The 22,507-nt window shown below is 32.3% G+C and overlaps 1 protein-coding gene across 3 annotated transcripts in view; it reads left to right on the top strand.

Moving 5' to 3' along the window:
• The window catches only part of LOC106663303, a 35,653-nt gene extending 13,446 nt beyond the window's left edge, over positions 1-22,207 (top strand). For all 3 annotated transcript variants that reach the window (XM_014388022.2, XM_014388020.2, XM_014388021.2), the window contains 17 exons: positions 1,202-2,051; positions 2,114-2,246; positions 4,624-4,871; positions 8,411-8,550; positions 8,629-8,773; positions 9,838-9,964; positions 10,035-10,214; positions 13,591-13,962; positions 14,500-14,742; positions 15,005-15,086; positions 15,154-15,436; positions 16,478-16,648; positions 16,752-16,896; positions 16,972-17,198; positions 17,285-17,511; positions 20,896-21,118; positions 21,472-22,207. In XM_014388022.2, coding sequence (XP_014243508.1) covers positions 1,202-2,051; positions 2,114-2,246; positions 4,624-4,871; positions 8,411-8,550; positions 8,629-8,773; positions 9,838-9,964; positions 10,035-10,214; positions 13,591-13,962; positions 14,500-14,742; positions 15,005-15,086; positions 15,154-15,436; positions 16,478-16,648; positions 16,752-16,896; positions 16,972-17,198; positions 17,285-17,511; positions 20,896-21,118; positions 21,472-22,046 — 4,371 coding nt within the window. In that variant the 3' untranslated portion in view covers positions 22,047-22,207. The remainder of the gene's footprint in view (positions 1-1,201; positions 2,052-2,113; positions 2,247-4,623; positions 4,872-8,410; positions 8,551-8,628; positions 8,774-9,837; positions 9,965-10,034; positions 10,215-13,590; positions 13,963-14,499; positions 14,743-15,004; positions 15,087-15,153; positions 15,437-16,477; positions 16,649-16,751; positions 16,897-16,971; positions 17,199-17,284; positions 17,512-20,895; positions 21,119-21,471) is intronic.
• Positions 22,208-22,507: the final 300 nt, after the last annotated feature.

The raw sequence follows: 22,507 nt of genomic DNA, 5'->3' as shown, positions 1-22,507 counted from the left end.
TAAGGTGTTGTACACATTTTTATCCTTCTATCTAATTTTAATATTTCAAACTATATTCTATAAGGATTATTAACAGTTGAATGTCTGATGAAGTGGGAGTGGATAAATATGTTGATAACAATACAGAATTAATCCCCTGGTATCTTCTTGTTGTAAACAAGCCAATAAGATTGAAAACATCAATTTTGATTGTAATTGTTTCGTGAAATGTGCATTAATTTGTTATTACTTGTAATATACAATATTTATTTGATGATTCTGGATACAGAAATGTCACAGACTTGATACTGTAAGGATTTTTCTATTTTACAAGTTACAGTTTTAACAATTGTTGGTGAACGTCAATTTGAAAGTTCAATAACATTATTTTTGTCATTTCTATGGTAATTAACATATTAATAAATTTTCTTATTAAGAATAATATGGCAGATTGCCATTATTAATTTGTCAATTTTTATTGGTATTAAAAAGGCAAGATGTCAAGACTTTCTTCATTTGAAATATTATTTAGAGATCATGAAATGCGGTCTAGTGTGATGTAGGTTTAGAAAAACATTGTTTTCATACACTCTCAACACGACACATCTACACAGAAAACGCACTTTGAGCCATGACGATGATCTCAATAAAGATCAAAACGTTGGGACGATAAAACGTTTTTCTAAACCTACATCACATCAAACTGCATTCCACGATCTCTAAATAATCATTACCTAACGGTCACGAAATATTACACACTTAATTTTAACCTTGTTCGCACTGTACATTTGTTAATAAACTGTTAATAACTGGCTACAATATTTAACTATACTCATGAAGACAAAGTGATAGCATTACAACTAATCAGCAACTAAATAATAAATGTAGTTCCTAAAATGAAATTTCCCCCTGAATATTGGATAAGAATCTTGAAAATAATATGCTTTTTTAGTACCCATAAAAATTGACAAATTAATAGTGGTGATGTGCTGTATAGTTATATGAAATTTAGGACATGTTATGTTCAAATTATACGAACAGAGGCTGACACTGTTTATTTATTTGCTTCCTGGTGCAACTTTTCTTTTATATAATGAATGTATACCTTTTGATTTATATGTAGGCTAAGGTACACAAACCTCCCGGCCCTAAAAAAATGCCTGGTATTGGGATAATTTTGGAAATTAATCAATAAATCATTTCATTTTCATTTATGTTTTAGGCTGGAAGCAGCAGTTCTGGAAAACAGCCAAGATTAAAATTTTCTAAAGATGAACCTAAGACATCTGAAAAAGAGAAGTCTTTGAATTCTGAGAATACAACATTTAGGACCAGAGACCCAAGAATAAGGGTGAAAGAATCCAATGAAAAAGCCACATTGTCATCGACTGTAGTTAAAAGCAGTACTGCACCTCCGAAAATTAAGATACCAAAATCGTTTGATCAAAGTGTTTCTTCTTCCTCATCTTCGAGTAAAGTTTCTCCCTCCAGTGCTAAAAACAAAAAGAACAAAAAATCAAAGAAAACGAAATCGCATCATACAAGTAAATATGAGGTATCGGTAAATAATGAGGTGTCCAAAGAGGCTTCTTCTCAACAAGCTCAACCTGAAGATGTTTTGAGAAAAGAGAGTAAAAGTATGAAAGTTTCCGAAAGGAATAAGCTAAACGAAGAGAAACAAGTTAAAACTACCGATGCATCCGGTGCATCTCATAACTACAGAAGTAACACTTGGACTCCAGATGCACGATCCACTTCCCCGAAAGCCCAGAGTTCTGAAATGACTGTGGCCGAATCTGTTTCTGAAAGCCAAAAGCCACAATCAGTCGATAAAATTACTAAAGAGAAAACAACCCCTCCAAACAAGTCCGACCTTATTGAAATCGATATAACTTCTGATAGCAGTAACACTCCACCTATAATCAGTCCTATCAAATTCAAAGGTTCAAATATGCATTCACATAAGAAAAAATTAGAAAAGAAGACAGCCAAAACTAAATCTGAAAAGAGAAAACACACACATGTTGAAAATACTTCAATGCAGATGGAAGAAACTTCAGCTAATGATAAAAGTAACATAAATGTAAAGTTATTTAAAATTACATGTTGCTAATAACCTGTTAACTAATTTCAGCAAACACTGGTGCATTACCATTGGTTAATAACAGCAAGGATATTGACCTGAGGCTGTTGCCTTCACACAACAAAACCATGGCTAATACGGCTGAAATAGACGATTTAGAATCTAAAAATAAAATGATGGACACGTAAGTAGTTTCAAATTTTCTAGTGTGCATGTGTAGGTCTTCATGAAATTAATATTTCATTTGAATGTAACCCAAAAATATATCTGGTCAAGTACAAGTTAAATGGCAAATGTAGTTAACATTTGGCTTATTATTATATTTTTTTTATATGTATACATATTGTTACTGTTACTATTTCTCGTATTTAGGAATTATAAAAACTCACCCCTTAACATGTTCAGTATAGAGGCGACTCGTTCAGCATGGAGTCAATCTTCTTATGCCCTCTTTATGACCCTTTTGCCAAATGGCCATATTGCTGTCTCTACTGACTTCGTTTGATATATATATTTGCAGTTTTTATAACTTTTCTCAAAAAATTATTTTCTTTGTAGGAATTATTGTGAGGAACAGATAGATGTTACTGAAGTGAAAGGATATTTAAGTATTTTACAAATACACCTGTTAGGTACTGTAACAAATTTTTATACTTACACAAACATTAAAATTGCCAAAAAAATTTGCAGTTTTATATAAAGCATATAGTAATGAAAACAAATAACATTATACACACACATAATGTTTTATATTGTTTAAAAAATACAAATAAACCCTATAATTCTAAAGTTTAACCCAAATCTTTGTAAATCTGACTAATAAACTAATATTATATATTAACAAAACAAACATTGATACAAATAAAACGATAATTATGTGAAAATACAAATTTTCATATTATTCTAAATACTAAAACTAAATACAGTTAATATGCATACACAAATAACTAACTTATTGTAAAAATCATAACAATTCACTATATACATAATGCATTTCTTTTGGAAACATGACTAGTTATGTTGTGATGTTCCCGAATTTTCTTCTTCTTCATCTGAGATATATTTGTATTCATTTTGAGAAACCATTGACTCTAATATTGATCTATTTCTTGGTCTGTATAGAACTTTGTATCGTGGTGTTTTGATTTTTGTGTATCGAGCAAAGAAGATTCTTCAGTCTAAAATACAGAAACAAAAATTACTCTCTTGCGATTCAGTTGGAAATCAAGCTAGTGCAAAGAAAAGTAAGGAAGTGAGTGCACCGATCGGGCAGGTTGGCAATCACCAGGCCGAACGTATTAAAATTGTATAGTCAATGTATACAAACAATTTATTTCATTTTTATATAGATAATGCTCAACTATGCCTGTAAAAAAAAATAATTCCGTACACTCTCATTATCCATAGGGTATACATACCAAGCATCACCACAAATAACGAAAACAATAGATAATAGGAAACAACTTGAATTTCATGCTCCAAAGCATTTTCTTCTATCTGCATACTAATCAAAAACTTTGCCTATTGTCAATGTTATGTATGAACTTACATGCATATATTTTAGGGTTTTTTGTGTTCATTAAGAAAAATACAATGTACATTGATATACATGAAGTTTATTCCATGCAGGGAAACAGTTGTACATACATACATCAATAGATATACCTATGCACGACATTGAAACAAACTTGAAAAAATTATTAGGGCCTAAAAGAAATAAAACTTATAAAAAAGATCAATTAAATTACACAGTTAAAAGTAGATGGTGATGAGTCAATGAAGTTTGCTCTTTCAGCTTTCTCAAGGAACATTGTTATAGAAGGTTGCTTTGTCTGGTGTTTCAACGGCTGGAAATTTTGTTGGGGAGGGCCTATTGCTCGAGTTAGCAATTTTGGTACGTTGATGTTTTGTTCCGCTACTTTTTTCTTTTTTTTTTACGAGGGTATTTCAACTATGAATTTATATGAGCCCTCAATGTGTTGGAGTTTTTGGAAAAAAGCCCATTTGTATGTTGGGTTCGAATGCAAGGCTGCTTGATTTAAATCTGGGACCTTACAGTGATGAGTGCCGTGTCCACACCTTAACCATTGCAGCCCCCCCCCCACTATTCGTTCATATTCTATGATTTTGTCTTTTAACTTTTGAGCTAATCGAAAGATTTCTCCAAATTTTTCTTCTACTGTTCCTTTTGATTTGATGCTTTCTTCCAATTCTTCGTTAGTGATTTTTCATCTGAGGATGAGTGAAAGCGTGGATAATGAGAGTTTACTGTAATTTTTTAAATAATATTTTCAAACAATTTGTAAAATTGGGAATGTGAATGGTCTCTTGCAACTGTGTCAGCGTAAGTTTTTAGTGGCAGAAAAAAATTGACTTGCTAATTTTGTCATTCTTAGTCAGTCCAAATGTTCACAGTATACAATTGTAATATTAAGCTTTCACAGCACCCAGGCCAGCCTCAATTCCACAATTATGTAATAAAAGATTACCTTTGTGGTTGTAATCATTGATTCAACAACTTAATTTATTAATTTTAATTTTTTTAACGTATTTTTATTTAGATTGTTTGGCCCGCAAGATGTTGATTTGAGAACCTTCCCACTTCAACCGCCGACACCGCCTCCACCCATAATATCGCGAAGAGGAGATCAAGAAAATAGCATCCCTTCAAATGCTATACATTCACAAACATCAGGAAATTGGGCCAACTACAAGGGAACAAAGTCAGACGAGACCCCTTACACCAAAAAGTTTAATAAAAATTCAACGGATCGTTTAGGAAGGCCATTTTTTTATAATGAAGACAAAGGTGAGCTTTTGATTTAAAAAAAGTTAAAAGTGTATTTATTTTTTACATGTAAATATGTCAAGTCCTGACAACTGATAGCCTATATTTTACCTATTTTCATTCAGGCCTTATTAGTACAAAATAGAGCTGAACATTCCCAGTTTCTAGTAACTGGGCATTTTCCTTTTTCTGTGCATTATTCCGTTTATTTCCAAGCACTTTTAATAACCAGACATTTTAGTAAACAGACACAGACAATAGGTTTATAGATTTTTCAACAAAAATGTCTCTTAGACAGCTGATAAAAAAATAACTCAGGATTCCACAAATGACACGTGACTCTTATATGTTGTTACTTGCAACAGTAATGTTTCGAGAATTCTCACAACCTCTCCTTTTTAATTAATTAAGGCAGTTTATCACTGCGGTAAATCTCTTCCAAATGTTCTATGGCCTAGTACAAAGTCATAAGCCTTTGGGGCTTCTCGGTTAAGTTCTCAGTTCAGTTAGTCAGTTCTCAGATGTGACAAACCAATTTGAAGATATAAAAAAAAAACGAGAAAAAAACAAAAACAAAAAATATTGTTTTGGTCAGAGTCGTGCAAATCCTTGAGAAAGAGAAAATTAGTGCCCATGTACATAAATTAGTTAGATTTCATGTTTTACTTTCACTTAATGTACCTGTAATGACTTAATGAGCTGAGAAAATCCAGTGTCCACTTATGGGAAGTTCAACTGTACATCCTTTTTTCCTCCATTTTTTTTATGTAAGAAATCTGATATATCATTAGTGCCATTGTTTAGGTTCAATTTATTTGACATATTTTATTTGCATGGTGGTTAATAGTTTTATCAAATAAATTTCTCTCTCCTTTTTGCTCCTTTTTTTCTTTAGGGCAGTACATTTTGTTACATGACCACATTTGTTTATAATGAAACAGTAAAAATTCATTTACAAAATATATAGCTTATAGTACCCTTCTGCAAAATTTTTTTGACTAAGAATTTGAACAGAAATAGCTTGTTGAAAATTGAATGTATTAGACTGGTGAGACTCATGTGTCAGTACAATATTGAGTTACTTTTTTTCTCAGCAAGTGCAATCTTGTAAAAACAGGATTTCACTGTCTGCTATTTTTTTAAATTGTTTTATTTTATTTTGTAATATCTGACCTGGAATTTAATTAGCTTTTACACCATTTAACAAGGATCATTCCTTGGCCAGATGTACATCTTTTAATACAACTATGGAAAAATTCTCTTAAACCGATTACAGTTTCTTTATATTTTATATTTATATTTCATTTTTTTATTTTATTTTATTATATTGTTACGTTATACTTTTTAGGCAATTTAATAAAATTGTTGATAAAATTATATCAATTATACACTTTTTTAGGTAAATATCACATCTTATTATCTCTTAAATATAACTTGCAGCTTGGCATCTTTTACAAGATTTTATTTGACATTAGGTTGTATTATATTTAAGAAGGGTCTACAGGGGTGAGAGATAAAAAAAATGTTTTCACGTGTTCTAAATGTTTATTGAATTTTTTTCTAGTCTTTCTTACAATGATGTTGGAATTATTTTAATGCTCAGATCAATTTCCTTTAATAAAAATTATGAAAAGAAAATTTACAGCCACCGAAAACAAGCATTTCGTCTGGGAATTCGTACACTGCGGATACTTTCTCAATCTTGACCTTACTTCTTCAGACTACAGCCTCTTCCAAGCAATGGCCAACTTCCTTATGGGGAAACACATTTAACATGTTGACAAAAACGTAAAACCTGGAATAGAAGACTTTATTTCAATAGAAATCCAGGAATGCTACATCCAGGGAGCTGGTCTCCAGATGACAATTGACCATCGTACATGATGGGCTATATTCCACGATTTGAAATAACTTGTTTGAAATATAAAATAAATTTATTTGAACTCTTAAAATGGTCTTTTATATTATTTTATTTTTGTATTTTATTTTTTTTTAACTTATCCTAATATTATTTTTGGTGGGTTATTCCTGAGTCTCTTGTTGGGCTAGAAAGTGGGATATGTTTTCATTAAAAGTCTTCTTCTAAATATCTTCCTTATAAGTTAAATATTTAGCAATATTAATAGTTTCTGTCCCTTCACAACTGTTTCAGTTGTGCGTGCTATGTGTTTCTTGTTTTAATGGCCCTTTTACACACTGGGCCAACCCTCAGCCCAAGATTAAACCAGCGTGGCTTCAATGGCCTATGGTGTTACTTACTTTCCCTGTGCCGTGATGGATGTCGACACCGAGGAAATCGCTGCTGCAGCACTGTGTTTAGCTTGTCAATAGTAATATTGACAGAAACCTGATCGGAAAACATTAACCATGGCTGACCACTGTTGGCAGTGTGTGGACACTACACCTATCTACTGCGCAATTGTTCACGCCTCCTTGGCCTCCTTTGTTGTGTCCAGAGAGACTACTCCCAAAGCCAATGTTCCCCAACACCATTTCCAACATTTGCCAATATGAACCATTACAGGCCATCCCCCTCTACACGGTGGCCCAACTTGCCATAGTGAAGAGGGGACATTAGATTGGTAGATTTCTAACAAAATCAATCAATCAGCATCTCTGTTGGAAACCATAGAAATCGATATAAATTTAATTGAATTAAACAAAATAATACATTCTATTAGTAAAACTATTATTAGTAATTCATTCATACGGCCTATGACAAATTTCCTCTCCTAGACTGGCAGTTATTTCTATTTGAATTGTATAAGTTAATACAACCCGCAGTTCTACTCTTAGTCGAATAACTTCCTTTATTAACTATCTTAAATGATGAAGGTAAGGAAGTAGGCATATTTGTTTTCCTTTAAATGTACTTAAATCATTTTCTTGTTTTCCCTGCATATATTTGCTTATTTTAGTTCTAGAAATGTAAGCATTTTGTTGATAACTTCCTTTAACATCTCCAAACAAAATGTTGGAAGTCTAGCCTTTTAAGGTGGAATGTTTTTGGTCTAGATACTTTTTTTAAATTCATTTATTTTGTTTATTCATGGGACCATTTTTACATCATTGATTTTACATTTCCCGGGGACAAACATTAGGTTAAGTTAGGTTTAGGTTACATATCCTTGATTCAATGTTTTTCTGCGAAGCGGACGCGAGTGTGAAGTGCAAGCACCATGAGCTAGGTCAGATTTGGCTAAGTGATATGGTATGGTGTTTTGAGAGATCACGCACATATTAAAATCAATTCCACTAAATTATCTGCACGGCTTGCTTTCAACCTCTATGTAGTCCTAGTTTTTAAATTTTCACTTTATCTGTACTCTTAAAGGTCAGTATTTTCAAGATGAAATATTCATAAAACAAGCAAGAAATATGACAGCTTTTAATGCTTCAGTAGGTTCGTTACTACCTTTAATTCCCACCTTTCTATACCATTTATATAAATAAAATAAATTTTGGCAGACTTTATTCAACATAAATAAATCACGTGTTGTTTTGAAATCAAAATAATTGATCAAATAAGCCATGTTATTATTGTCATGATGTGTTTCCAGTTAAGGACAGTGAGAAGTTTGAAGAAGAAGCACCAGAAGAGTGTATATCAGATAATTGCAACTTGATAATTAAACAAGCAGAGGAACAGTTAAATAGTGGCAATATCACATTTTCGCAGTACAATAGTATGTTAAAAGCTGTAAGTAATTTATATACCATTTTTCTATGTATACACTCACTGTTTATCAATATCAGTCATAAAATAAAATCATAACAGGTGATTAAAATTAATGAAGAACGTAAGCTTCAAGAAGCTCTAAAGCAAGACGAATTAAATCAAGACCATTTTGGCATGGACGTCGAGGAAAATGAATTACCCAAGGAATCGTTTGGATACATGGACCATTCAGAAAATAGTTCAGGTTAGTAGGAACTGTTAATGTAAGTAAAAGTAGCATTGATTTAAAGCACAAGGCTTGCTACATACCTAAATCAGTACTTTTTATTTTTCACTTTTATAAATAAAATAAAAAGTTAATAAAAAACAGATTTGTTCAGTTTGACAATGATTTTTTTTACCAAACAGGCTGTTCATTTAATATGTATATTAAGGGGTGACCAAGCAAATTTGACGTTAAAAAGTTTTGTTTTTGTTTTTATACATTAAACTAGATTGTTTCCGGCATTGTTTGGTGTAAAAGATCTGCAATTTTAAGCATGGGGAGTGCTCAATAAAATAATTAGAAAATTTTGGCTCTTTTTTTTTTATTTATTTATTTTTTTTATTTTTTTAATTGAACTAGTCTTTTGTGAATTGTGTGGTGTAAAAAAATTGGCAATTTCGAACACCGAAAATGCTCGATTTAAAAATCTACTCAGAACATAATTATGTCTAAGCATTTATCCCAATATACCAGGAACCCTGCTATATGGCGAAAATGTTTCAATGTCGGTGTCACCAACGAAATGATACACGACAAAAAGTTTGCACAAAAACTTTTTATTTGAACATTTTTTGACCATGTTCTTTTTTCTCGGATTCTGCACAATATTTTGAATTGCTTATTATTTTTAAATTTAAAAATCACAGTTGCGTGGACTTCAGCTTGAAAGATAATGTGCTATCCTTCTGCACACAATGATAGAACAGTAATGGTTTAAATAAAAATAACAAAAAATGTATATTAAAAAAAAATAGTGTGCCTCATGCCAAAATGATTATGTACTATGTTTGCTAACTTTTACTATTATTTGTGTTGTTTATGCATGTTGAAATATTAATTATTATCAAATAATTATATCAATAATTTGCATAATAAGATAAGTACCATTTAATCTAAGCACTTACCTTTTATTACTTTAATCCAGGCATGTTTATGTTTTAAAAGATACTAATATTCTGTGTAAAAGTTCATAGAATAAATTGTATTTGTTGTATAATATATTTTTATAAAATATACGCATTGTTTAAATTTCAATTATGTAGGTTTTAAACGTAAATACGACGATGCGTCTTATAATGGAGATGAATTTGAACAAGGCGATTCTTCTAAACAAAAGCCCGACAGCAGAAAGCGGACCAAAGTACACGTGTCAGATCCGCCAGTCAATCGGTGATTATAATTTACTCACCACTTACAAGCGAAAGTAATTATTTGTATTAATAAATGAATAAATGTTTAGTTTGCCAAATGATCGAGGAAGGTATGGAAACAGATATGACAACCAGAGTTCCACAAGAGGAGGTGGAAATCAAAAGCCATGGCTTCAAAAATCATCTCGCCCTCATCCAACACCGGTTCGTGGAGACTTCAAAAGATGGCCCCATCCAACCAGGCAAATTTTTGAACCAAATAAAGCTCCGTATGTATTATACATTACTTATTCCATAATTATTTAATCATGCCAGGGTTCCTTTGGTCTTTTCTTACTTTTTTTTAAAACTATATTTATTTATTTCCAACCTTTGAATGTCAGTACAGGAAAAGTTATAATTATGTGATTTAAGCATACATTTCTCTAAAATTGATTACAATACAATGCACTGCAGTGTATGCTACTTATATTACACACAAAAAGTAAGTGAATTATTCATGTTGTCGATAAGTGCATTTCTGGAATTTATTGTGTATTGTTAGGGCATTATATTCTAATACCCTTTTAGGAAATAGTCAATATTATTGTAAGATATAATTGTTTTGTAATAAATATTTATCCATGTAAATAAATCTTGGATTTCATCTTTTGTAAATTCTTTGTTTTAATCTTTCCTGATCACATTTATTAACATGAAATTTAATATCTAGCAAAAATAATGTGCGTCAACAGGAAATTTACATTTTTTTCTAATATTAAGTAAGAATTTACAGTCTTGTCATTTTTTTGATTGATTTGAGAGAGTAAATGAAGTATTAGACAAGCATTTACAATTTTGTTGTAGCAATTTTTTTTTTCGTATGGAAGGATATAAACCATTTAATAAAGAAAAGGTGGTTAAAACATAAAATTTAAATAAAATGTAAGATAATTGAAATCCCCAATTTTGTGAATTGGTTCATAAAATCAAGTTTGTTCTTCAAAACTAAGAATTTTTAAATTAAAATTTATGTTTTTATTGATCCTCTTAACCATAGTTTGTTTATTTTTATGTAATTGATTATTTTTGTGCAAATTAGTTCCGGATTAGTACCGTAGTGCTTTACCATTTGAGCTATTGTGTGACATCGGTCCCCGAGACACCAACTCATGTCCGTATTTCATTGAAAGCTCCCTGTAGCTAATTTGTGTATCTCCATTTCAGCTATAATAACTCCATTTTGTAAATTATCTACAATCTAATTATATATTAATTAAAAAAATTAAAATATTAATAAATCCCTTCACCAATTAAACAAACAATATTAAAATTATTTCTTTGGCCTGTTTTAAATTTCTTACCGAAATTGCATTATCTTGATATTTCACTGCTTACGTTGTCCCCCACTTACACTTTCTGAGTTCCTTCTGGCTGGAGGGGTTTTTGAATTCCTCCTTGTGTCGCGGTCTACCCTGGATCATGACAGTATGATGAGTTGGTGTCTCAGGGACCGAAGTTGACGATAGCACACCAGGTAGAGCACTTGGATATTAATTGGGATGTCTTGGGTTTGAGCCCTGCTCGTGAAGCTAATTTTTCGTCTCAACCACACTTTGCATAAAAATATTATTAATCAATTACTTAAATGCAAACGACAAGTATGAAAGACAAGTAGGAAATTTTTACCAAGTATTTATCCACAAAATATTTTCATATGGCATGGTTAGTCCTATTTTTTTTGTATCAATAAATCAATTATACAGTTGTTTCTCTTCTTAAATTTTCAGTTTTCAGAAACATACATAATTATTTCCATAAAGTTTCCATTAATAGTGTCTAAAAGCCTAAAAATGATCATTCTTCCTTTTGAGCTACACAAACAGTTGATATTTCTCTCTGTGTTAGATTTAATTGTTTTAATTTAAACATTTTTTTCTCATGTTATAATAAATAAATCACAATTTGTTACAATCACTATTACTAATTATTAAGCACCAAAATGTATGATAAATGTTGACAAGTAATGTGAAAAACGGTTTGCATTAACATAAAAAAAAATAAAAAATTGCTTCTATTAATGTCTGAGTTGTGTGTCTCTGATATAAATAACAATCTGTAAATGAATGTAAACAGCTTTGTAAATTAAATGTCATCTAGTTTCAAAATTGAAAACGTTAATATGTGAAATATTTGCTCAATCGCAAAACATCTGTACTGCAATTTTATGTAAACAATATTCATATACAATATTCAGTTATATAAAATTTGTTTTAAAAACGTTTTAGTAAAACCTATGTGTATGTGTACCTAATAATAATATGATATGAAAGTTGCTGTTTTCCAAACACGATGTAACAGCTCATCAGATTAACTATTGACAATGAGCATCCTAACTAATTGACATTCTGGTGTAATTATCTATTGAAAAAACAACACAATACATTTATATGACACACATAAATGCTGGGAGGATGTTACAGGATTTAGTAATTGAAAAGAGGACATTTATTTTAGTACAATTGTTCAAAACAAGTTGTCCTGAAGTGATTTTAAAAAAATGGTGATTTTAACAAAATTTGACCCATCATTCTCTTATTTTGTTTATTTTCCTATCAAATTTCAACTTTTTCTACACTATCGGTTGTTACAGCGGAGTTGTTCATGTTTAAATTGTTTTTAGCAGTTTGATAATGAGCCAGCATACTCTGGTTACATCTATTTCCTTGTTTAATCATATGTCAATTTTTTTTCCACTTTCCCAGTCATCATGGCAAATTCAAAGATCTGATTTTTATTTCAGCGGCATAAGTAATAAAATACTTGAAAATTCCAATTTTTATACTGGATAAAATTCAATGTTGTTTGTTTGCATTAGGATTTGTGTAGAACAAATATTCCTATAAGGAATAAGCTGGTTATTGTTTATTCATTAAAACTCATGGCACAATAATTTTGAAAATCACATTTTTGTAAATTTTCTTTTAATAATTGCACTCTTGATAACGTCGATCTATCATCGATAAACACAAAAGGCATAATTATATTTTTGAACAGTGAAAATAGAAAGAACGGTGTACAATATCAAAAGGTCATTGCTTTATTCAAGACTGATGTATAATATTTGGCCGGTAATAGTGTAATTATAATTCTATGTGATGAGAAAAGAGACCACAGCTTGATATACTTTTAAAATTTAAATTAAAGTATTGAAATCCATAGAAACAAAGTATCTTTGGTAAAAAAAAATAGAAAGTGTGTGAAGTAATAGATTTCAGTTATAGTTATTTCTTCTCCTGTTTGTCACTTAATAATCCTGATTCTTTTTATTTCTTGTAATAAAATAATTTCTGCTGTAAAGAAATTCGGACAATGAAAATATCTGGTTTTTAGACAGCTACTATTAATTTCTTTATCAGCCAGCAGTGAACTAAATTAATTTAAAAGTTCCCATTTCAAATTCTTAAAAATTGTACATTATGTTTTAAAAAGAAATGAACATGAAAAGAAAACACGAAGCAGCATTTGTGTGATTTTCACAAAACATCATAAAAAAAGGTTTGGGATTTGGCTTAACGTCAGTTATGGAAAATTTTATTAAAACCTTATTTTATTGTTCATTGTGTATATCTTGTCGCTTTTATTCATAGTTTAAATATATTCTAGGTTTAGATACAGAGGACCGATTCCACCGGTAACAGTTCCACCGTTACCACCGCCACCACCACCACTCCACCTAAATCAATTTGGCAACATGAGAGGAGCAATGGGAACAGGTATAAATCATCTACCACGTGCGGACCCGCATGTTCTCGAAATAATTGCAAAGGACACCATGAAGAATATTATTTATGAAGGCGTCCCAAGAGAAGTGCGATTTTATGGCGATACCGCAATTATTATGCTTTCGTGGGATGACCCGAGAGAAATAACATTTCAACCTGGGTCAAAAACTCTGGTCATTGATGACCGTGAAGTTTTTACTCTACAATTTAATGCACCATATAAGGAATTCATCGTTGATGGTGCAAGAGTGAAGTAAGTAGTACCAATTTTTTATTTATTTATGACCTTTCCATTTTAGCCAAGGAGATGTGTAATATAAGCATATGAGTTTTTTTTTGGGGGGGGAATATGTGAAAAAAGGGCCGGGGCAACGGTGGGAATCGAACCCACGACTGTGGCAAGCCATTCAGCTACCGCTTTCCGTTAGTTGTACCAATATATAATTCCGTATTGAGCCCAATTTAACCAGAAACATGCAATGGATTGCAACTTGTTTTGTTGTTATCAAACCAAGATATGTTGATAGAAAAAAAAGGGATGAGAATCAGTTTTATGGTTTTATTTATTTATTTTTAAATTTTGATTAATAGTACGTGGAAGTTTATGTTTGAGGAGTATGTACAAAAATGTATAAACATAAATTGGTTGCAATCGAAACATGTTTTTTGTGTATTTTAAAATGATTAAGTAAAGTAATTATTAAATAATTGTCCTCTTGTTTCCCGTACAATTAAGAAAAGAAAAAGAGTAAATAAAAATACTTATTTCAATTGTTGTCCGTTTTTGTAGCATCAGACTCGGTGCACCTACAAGAGAGCTGTACATAGATGGGATGTTTTATGAAGTTATTTTTGGAGGAGCGCCAGTGAATATAATGTTTGGAGGAAGAATGCATTCCGTCTGCATGCCAGGGCCTACACCGCAAGTAAAATTCAGTGATGTGAAAAGGACCGATCTTGTTGCAGGCAAAGTGAACCTTATTGTCGATGCAAATGAAATGTTTCCCATATACTTGGATGCAAAACCCCAAAGGTATTTTTGTTTTAACTTAATTTCTTCTTTCTTGGTGTTCTTTTATTACAGCATAAAGTTAAGAAGTAAACGAAGTTCAGTTTTGGGTAGAAATTGGTTGATACGATACATTTTTAATATTATTTGACATTTTTTTTAAACCTTAAATTTTATAGAAGATTTGATTTATTACAAGACAATCATATATGTTTAAGTTTGATACTTTTAATTAAAATTGATATTATTGACATTGATAGGGCTTATAATATATAATTATTTTCAGATTTGAAATTGAGCGAGTACCTTATATTTTGAGGTTTGTTGAAGCTCTACAAACAGTTGTGATCAATGGGGTGCCATTCAAGGTAATTCAAATTGTACATTTAGTCGCATATTTGTTAATTTTTAATGTATGCATGCGTATTTTTTCAGATTGAATTTGGTGGGACACCGGTTCCGATTTATTTTCAAGGGGCGAAACATTATTTGCGACTCTCTGTATTGCCAAGAGGTATCAAACCGGGGTATATTAATATAGTCAACATGGAAGGAGGACGGCTGCCATCACCTCCTCCTTCAGTGTCACCGCCGACGACTTCTTCCACGGCATCTCAAAATTCTGACAGAAATGGCATAGACAAGACAAGCGCTATAAATTCTGTAAACACTGAAGTCGATGAAGTAAAGCCACAGAAGTCGCCTACAGTTTCACTCGGTATGTTAAAAAATCAAAGGCCTTTGAGTTATTTGTGATCCTAAACAATATAACTACACAAAGCGTATATCGTTACAATTCAATTCAAAAGTGTACAGACTCAGTTGTGGTTTAGGTGTGCACAACGGACAAATCTCTTGCCACATTGCCCCCTAGGGGGTTCATAATATATTTTTCTATTTATTTATAATTATAAATTGTCAGAAAGATATGTTTTTAGAAATGTTAATAGCGGGGTGAGTATTGGTTTTTCTCTTTGTCTTTTCGTCCAGTGATTAACACCAAGGTGAGACACTGGCTTCATTACTATTATTATTATTTTCCTATTAATCCAGACAACCCCGAGAATGGATTTGGCCCTGGTTTCGATTGTGATCCCGGGTGTGATCGGGTGAGCCAGTTGGAAGTGACCAGGCTTAGTGCCTGTCGGTTACTTTATTTTTATTTTTTGATTTTTCATTGTTAATTTCATTCTCTCCTCTCTTTTCTAGTTTCTGTCCTTTTTTCCTGGTTTCAGTATTTTCCCTCCCTGAAAAATACTATGGCGCCCAACTAATTCCTCTCGCTTTCTACCTTTCTCCTTCACCAACCTCGTTGTTGGCCGAATTCTGCCAGTATTTTTAATAACAGCAGAATGTATTAAAAAAAGAACGGACTTTTACTTTGCAGGTGTCAGGTACCATAACCGTTGTGGCCACCAAGTATTGTTAAAATTCCCCTGTGATCTTTGGCAAATATAGTAATTTTCTAAACTTCCCTTTGTCACAATGGTTTTCATTAATCTTTTTCATAAGTCAAAATGTAAAATATTCTTTTTTTTTTAAGTAGTGTTATTGTCAATGCTCTTTGTTAATGTTGGTTGTGCCTAATGTGGTCTTTGTTTCATAGAAAAAGTATGATAAACATAATTCCAAAAGATTAAAATATGTCACAATATACAAAACATAAAATGACGAAATGAAGCCCCAATTTAAAAAATGTTTCTTCTACCTTTTTATTCATTATTTTTTTCATTGTTATATTTATGACATATTTTTATAGGGAATGATCAACCCTTGGAATTACTGGCCAGTTTAATGCCTGGTTCATTCACGCCTCCTTCAGTTGGGCAAAGCTACTCCGCTGAACTTACCACAGAAAGTAGCACAGCTAGTACAATAACTACAGATGTTACTACAACCACAAGTACTGTTACAACAAGCACAGTACCAGGTAATATATTTTTACCAATTTTTTATATTAATTTTGTTAATTTGTTCTCTATGTGACAATGTTTTATTAAACTAAAATCATTTCCTTTTTCTTTAAATTTCAGATATGATTAATGTAAGTGAGCTTTTAAAGAAGTTAGTAGCAGTAGGCATCGTCCCGGCTGTGAATAAGGAAAAAGAAAAAGAATCTTCTGAAGATTTATCAACTTTAAAGATGGTAGATTTTTCACAACCGGAGACTCTGAAAGTGTAAGTGTAACAAAATATTTAAGAATGTACTTAATTTATAAACTTATTCGTACAATAAAACTTTTTTCTTTTCAGGAAACAACCTGCATTAGTTACCAGGCTTTACTCAGGAATACAATGCAGTTCATGTGGTGTGAGGTTTTCACCCGAGGAGACTGTCAAATATAGTCAACATTTGGACTGGCATTTCCGTCAAAATAGAAGGGACAGGGATTCTGCCAGAATCGCACAGTCACGAAAATGGAATTATGACGTTTCGGATTGGATTCAATACCAAGAGATCGAAGACCTAGAAGAACGAGGTATTTTTCTTAAATAACACACACACACACACACACACACACACATTATATATACTGTAAAACATTAACTCTTTTCTTTACAATAGCTCAAAGTTGGTTTGAAATGCAAGAGAAAAAGACAGTGGAAGGTGACGAAATGATTGAAGAAGAACCGAGTGTTGTTATTGAGAAAGACGAAGACAATGCCTCCTGCTGTATTTGCCAGGATCGTTTTGAAGTATTCTACAACGAAGAAAAAGAAGAGTGGCATTTAAGAATGGCAGTTAGAATGGAAGAAAAATTGTATCACCCCATGTGCTACAAAGATTATCAGGTAAAAAAAATTTCCCTTTTATTTTACAAAAAAATATAAGCTACCATTAAAGTGTATAAATGAGTTACTATGTATAATATCCAGTTATTATTTTAATGTCATCATATTAATATGGAGTTCCATAAGATTAGAAATAATACACTAAAGAAGATATTGGTTGTTTATAAAAACGAGTGATTTTAGTTAAAGTGTATAATTCTAACTTTTCTATACCCTTTACCTTAGAGTGAGTGCTGTTTGTTAAAGTGTATATAATTTATTGCAAACTCTAGAATTTATGATTTTTGAGCCCCATTTGTGTTACATTTGCACAGAAAAACCCTTGACTGTCCCAAAGAACTTGGGTTGTAGCTACGCATCGAACTGATGACTGTGTTGAAGGGATTTTACTGGCATTCAGGAATCATTCATTGCAAACAGTTAGTTATGATCTGGCGTAAACCTGTCTTTAGTCCCAATTTTGAAGAAATTGTTGTGTGTGTTTTCCATTACACCAAGCAAAATGTTATGAGCTTCAGCTTTTTCTAACAGTCCACATCTGGAACTTCTAACTTAACTGTGTCTCCTACTTCAGGATTTGGGAACTTTGGGTCTGAAGTGGACTTCATTTTTTTAGTCTGCTGTACCAACTGATTGGACTGTTCCTTTCACATAACATTACAGACTGATATTAGTGTTGAAAAACTTATTGCATGTAGGACACAACAGATTCAACAAGGCTTGGGTTCTTCCGGGGAACATCAGGGTCATTGTCAAGTGTCGGGTCAGCATCAGCAAAAGGGAGTGTTTTCCCTCTCCGAATCAAGTAACAAACCATGATAGTATCATTCAGCATCTTCCAAATCTTCTTCAGTGACAACAATTTTTAAAATGCTGGTAAGAACGTTTTGGAGCCTCATAATTGAACCAGACTAGTCCATTCATAACTGAGTTCACGTTCAGTCGTGTTTGACCTCTCGTAATCATACACTAGAGGCAAAAAAAATGTGGCTATCTCTTAAACAATTCTCCATTATCTTGGTTCGTCCTTTTTATGAAGGAAATTTATGTATTAAAACTAGAAAATATATAAATATTAAACCAGCTTATTTTATTATTCGAATTAATCTCTGATATACTAAGGCATATAGAGAATTCTGTAATATAGGGACACTACATCTGAGTATAATCAAACCTAAAGATTTATTTAATGAACTTAACAGATTATTAAAATATTATCCAAATGGATTTCCATTTGTGGCGAAATTAGAGACTATACTAAAACTTGAATCAATTGGTAGTACTAAATGTAAATATAACAAAGAAATAGTATACTGTTTACCACTACCTGTAACACAACAAACAGATTATGGCCTGTACTCTCTACTTTCGATCCCATCTTCCCACAAAAAGTCAAGGCACAATTCAATTATTCAACCACTGAAAAGGCCGTGCCCTGAAACCAATGGAGTTTTCCTTTGCTCTGACGAGGAGGAGGTTTATCAAGCAACACCTTGCGGCGAGAACTTGTTTTTCTATGAAAACATGGAACATTGCCAGATTGCTGACATCAATACAGCCACCAATTTACTCCAGTGAATTCTAGGGATCAACCAATAAACTGAGAGAAGAAAGCTGTCACTGTTGAAACAGAAATTCAAGTGGCCTGGGCAAAGGCATAAATTGAAAGGGTTGTTCCTCTTAGATACAGAAGAAAGCAAACTATTCTACAGGAACAAGGTTAACCTACAGACACGCACTTCTGGACGACCTCACTGGTTGAGCGGCTTGTCGTTGCTGATGGAAAAGATGAAGAACGTGAACATCACCGTTCATCTATGAAAATTGATGTACCAACCTCGACCATAACATTGTTTCTAGAATTGTAATTGGTACTCTCTCCCATCCTAAAGATTTAGTAATCATTTTTAGTTAACTATTGGGTTGTCCGGAAAATAATGCAGGATTTTGGTATTAAACAAAAAAAAAGAAACTAGTTACTTTAAAGCAATGTTCTTTAATCAAAATAATTTCCCATACTCTCAATACATTTCTCCCAACGTGTTGGTAACTTATTAATTCCGTCTGAGTAGAATTCAGAATTTTTAGAATTGATAAAGTCAATAAATGCATTTTCCAGTTCTGTTTGATTTTTGAATATTATGTGTTGTAAGTAGTGGTCCAGGTGTCTAAAAAAATGGTAGTCAGTAGGCGAGAGGTCCGGAGGAGAGTAGGGTGGGTGAGGTAAAGTTTCATAGCCAAGCTCCAATAATTTTTGTGACGTTACACGTGACACATGTGGTCGAGCGTTGTCATGCAACAAAATGGGCCCTTTCCGATTGACCAAAGAGGGCTTCATTACTGCCAATTTCTGATGCATGGTATTAATTTGGTTACAGTATGATTCAGCATTGATGGTTTCGCCAGGATTTAAGAAGCTGTAGTGTATTAAACCAAATGAAGCCCACCATACCGTAACCATTACCTTTTTTTGATGAGTTGGGGGCTTTGGAAAATGTATTGGAGCTTCTCCTTTGTCGAGCCACTGTCCAGAACGTCTAGTGTTATCGTAGAGAATCCACTTTTCGTCACATGTAACAATTCTGGCCAGAAATGGGTCATTTTTGTTTCGACAAAGAAGTGATGCACAAACATCAAAGCGCTGATTTTTTTGGCGATCGTTTAATGAGTGTGGAACCCAATTTTCGAGTTTTTTCACTTTTCCAATCGCCTTGAGGTGGTCAGCGACGGTCGTTTTACTGACTTTGAGTTGCTCTGCAAGTTCTCGAACAGTTGTTTTGGGGTTTTCTTCCACCACTGATCGCAGAACATCATCATTAAGAGAGGAAGGCCTTCCACGACCTTCTTCATCTTCAAGGCTGAAATCTCCCTCCCGAAATTTTTTAAACCACCTTTGCACAGTGCACTCATTAACACAACCCTCGCCCCAGACTTGGTTAATGTTTCTAGCCGTTTGGGCTCCGCTTCGGCCGAGTTTAAACTCGTAAAAGAAAATCGTACGAAATTCTCGCTTTGACATTATAAGGATGACTGAATTATTTCCAAGTAGCGGAATGCTACAGAGGTAAACAAACAATATCATTTGGAAGAGGATTAATAAGTGTTGACATTCATACAAATGAGTAATCCTGTAAACGTAAACAGAATATTTTATATAGATTTTTTTTAATGAAAACTTAAAATCCTGCATTATTTTCCGGACAACCCAATAGTTGGCAGTCTTAAGTTAGATTTTACTGATAGTATATCAGAGAAATTTGATTCAGATTCCTAGATTAGAAGTAACTGAATGTATATCAGTAATAATTTGTAATTTATTTTAAAAAATTTTTTGTTTTAACGGATTCATCCAAAGAAATTATTTTTGCCGTTTCAATTTTTCAGGATAACCTACTCAAGGAAGATACCCAGTTTCAAGAGAGTAGCTACTTCCTTCAAGACGAGAATGAGACCATTGAAATTGTTGATGATTCTGTGACTGAAAGTACTGTCATCAGCATTGAAGACGAAAAATCTCCTAAGGAAAGTGGAAAGGGAATCGTAGAAGAAACCGAAAAGGAAGAAACCAAATCTACTCCTGAACCACCTGCTCCTGAAGAAGTTCAAGGTAGCACAAAATTAAAAAAATAAATTATTTTGAACCTAAATGGCTATTTTCTTCTGGATTTTTCTTATTTATTTTATGCCTCAAATAGAATAATTTACCAACCTGATTTTACAGTTTGTGTTGCGCACTTGGTGTGTTAATTGTTGAATATAAACACATTTTTTGTATTTGAGCCTTGGCAATTGCAATCATGCCTGATATGTAATTAGATTATTATAAACTTTATATATATAAATTTTTTTTTTTTAACAATGCACCAATAATGTTTAATGTTGAATTACTTTCAACTCTGTTGCTAGAATTATTTTTTTGTTACTGTTTATTTTTTCTTCAACACAAAAATTATTTTACAGGTGAAAAAACTCCACATGCCGATTCAGATAGTGATGATGACATATTGCAAATAGAAGTCATTGAACCGACGATAGAATCATTCGAAATCTTGGATGAAGATGATGACGATGTTAAAGACAACACCGAAGAGAAAAAACCCATGATCATTGACGATAGCGAAAAACTGAATAACAGCGATGATGGTTTAGAAACTGACTTCACCAATATCGTTATTAAAAAAGAAAAAGAAGTCATTCTTCCCGAACCTGCAATAACGTCGCATCATACTACAATAATATCTTCGATCGATGGTAATGTCGAATTGGATGAAGCGCCTCCTTTGGTCCAACCCAAGAAAATCAACATCAATATAACATCATCGTTGACAAAATCAAAAAAATTGCGGGATAGCGATCGTATTCAATTGCCCACCAACACTGTTACTGAATTTAATGTAAAAGAAAGCAGTCAGCCTCTACCACCAGGTGAACTATTTCCGGCTTGTGTGAAGCCTAAAATACACAAAGCCAAATTAACTGAACTACCTCCGGTTAATAAAGGTGTCGAACTGTCGGGCCTCTGCTGCTTGATGTAATTATTACTTGTAAATTAAAATTCTGTAAATATTTAAGATTTAAGTGAAAAGTGTACAGCATTGGAAAATTAGTTTTTGTCAATTATATTTGTTACATGTTTGTACATAAGTCAGTTATTTATGAAACAAAATTTGTAAAATAAAGGATGTTCTGGACTGATTATAGTAGTTTTATATTCCTAGGATATTGGCATATCAATCTTTATATTTGAAGTTTTATTACATTGAAGGCGTGTAACTAAGAAAAACAAAGTCGATTCAGTGTTACCTGTAATGTTAAATAAGAATACAAACCAAATTATATATATATATAATATATATAATGTATACAAGTGTAATATACAGAAAATGTTTAATATAGCATTTATTGTATTAGGACTACATGATGGTAGTTCGTAATTTTTTTGGGGGAAACGTTAAGATTAAGTAGTATTATTATATTAACTTTTTTAAATAATAGA

The sequence above is a fragment of the Cimex lectularius genome, unplaced genomic scaffold, assembly GCF_000648675.2.
Source record: "Cimex lectularius strain Harlan isolate CLEC.00 unplaced genomic scaffold, Clec_2.1 scaffold78, whole genome shotgun sequence".
Classification (NCBI taxonomy): domain Eukaryota; kingdom Metazoa; phylum Arthropoda; class Insecta; order Hemiptera; family Cimicidae; genus Cimex; species Cimex lectularius.
The sequence above is the reverse complement of the archived record's forward strand: the minus strand, read 5'-3'. Positions and strand labels throughout refer to the sequence as shown.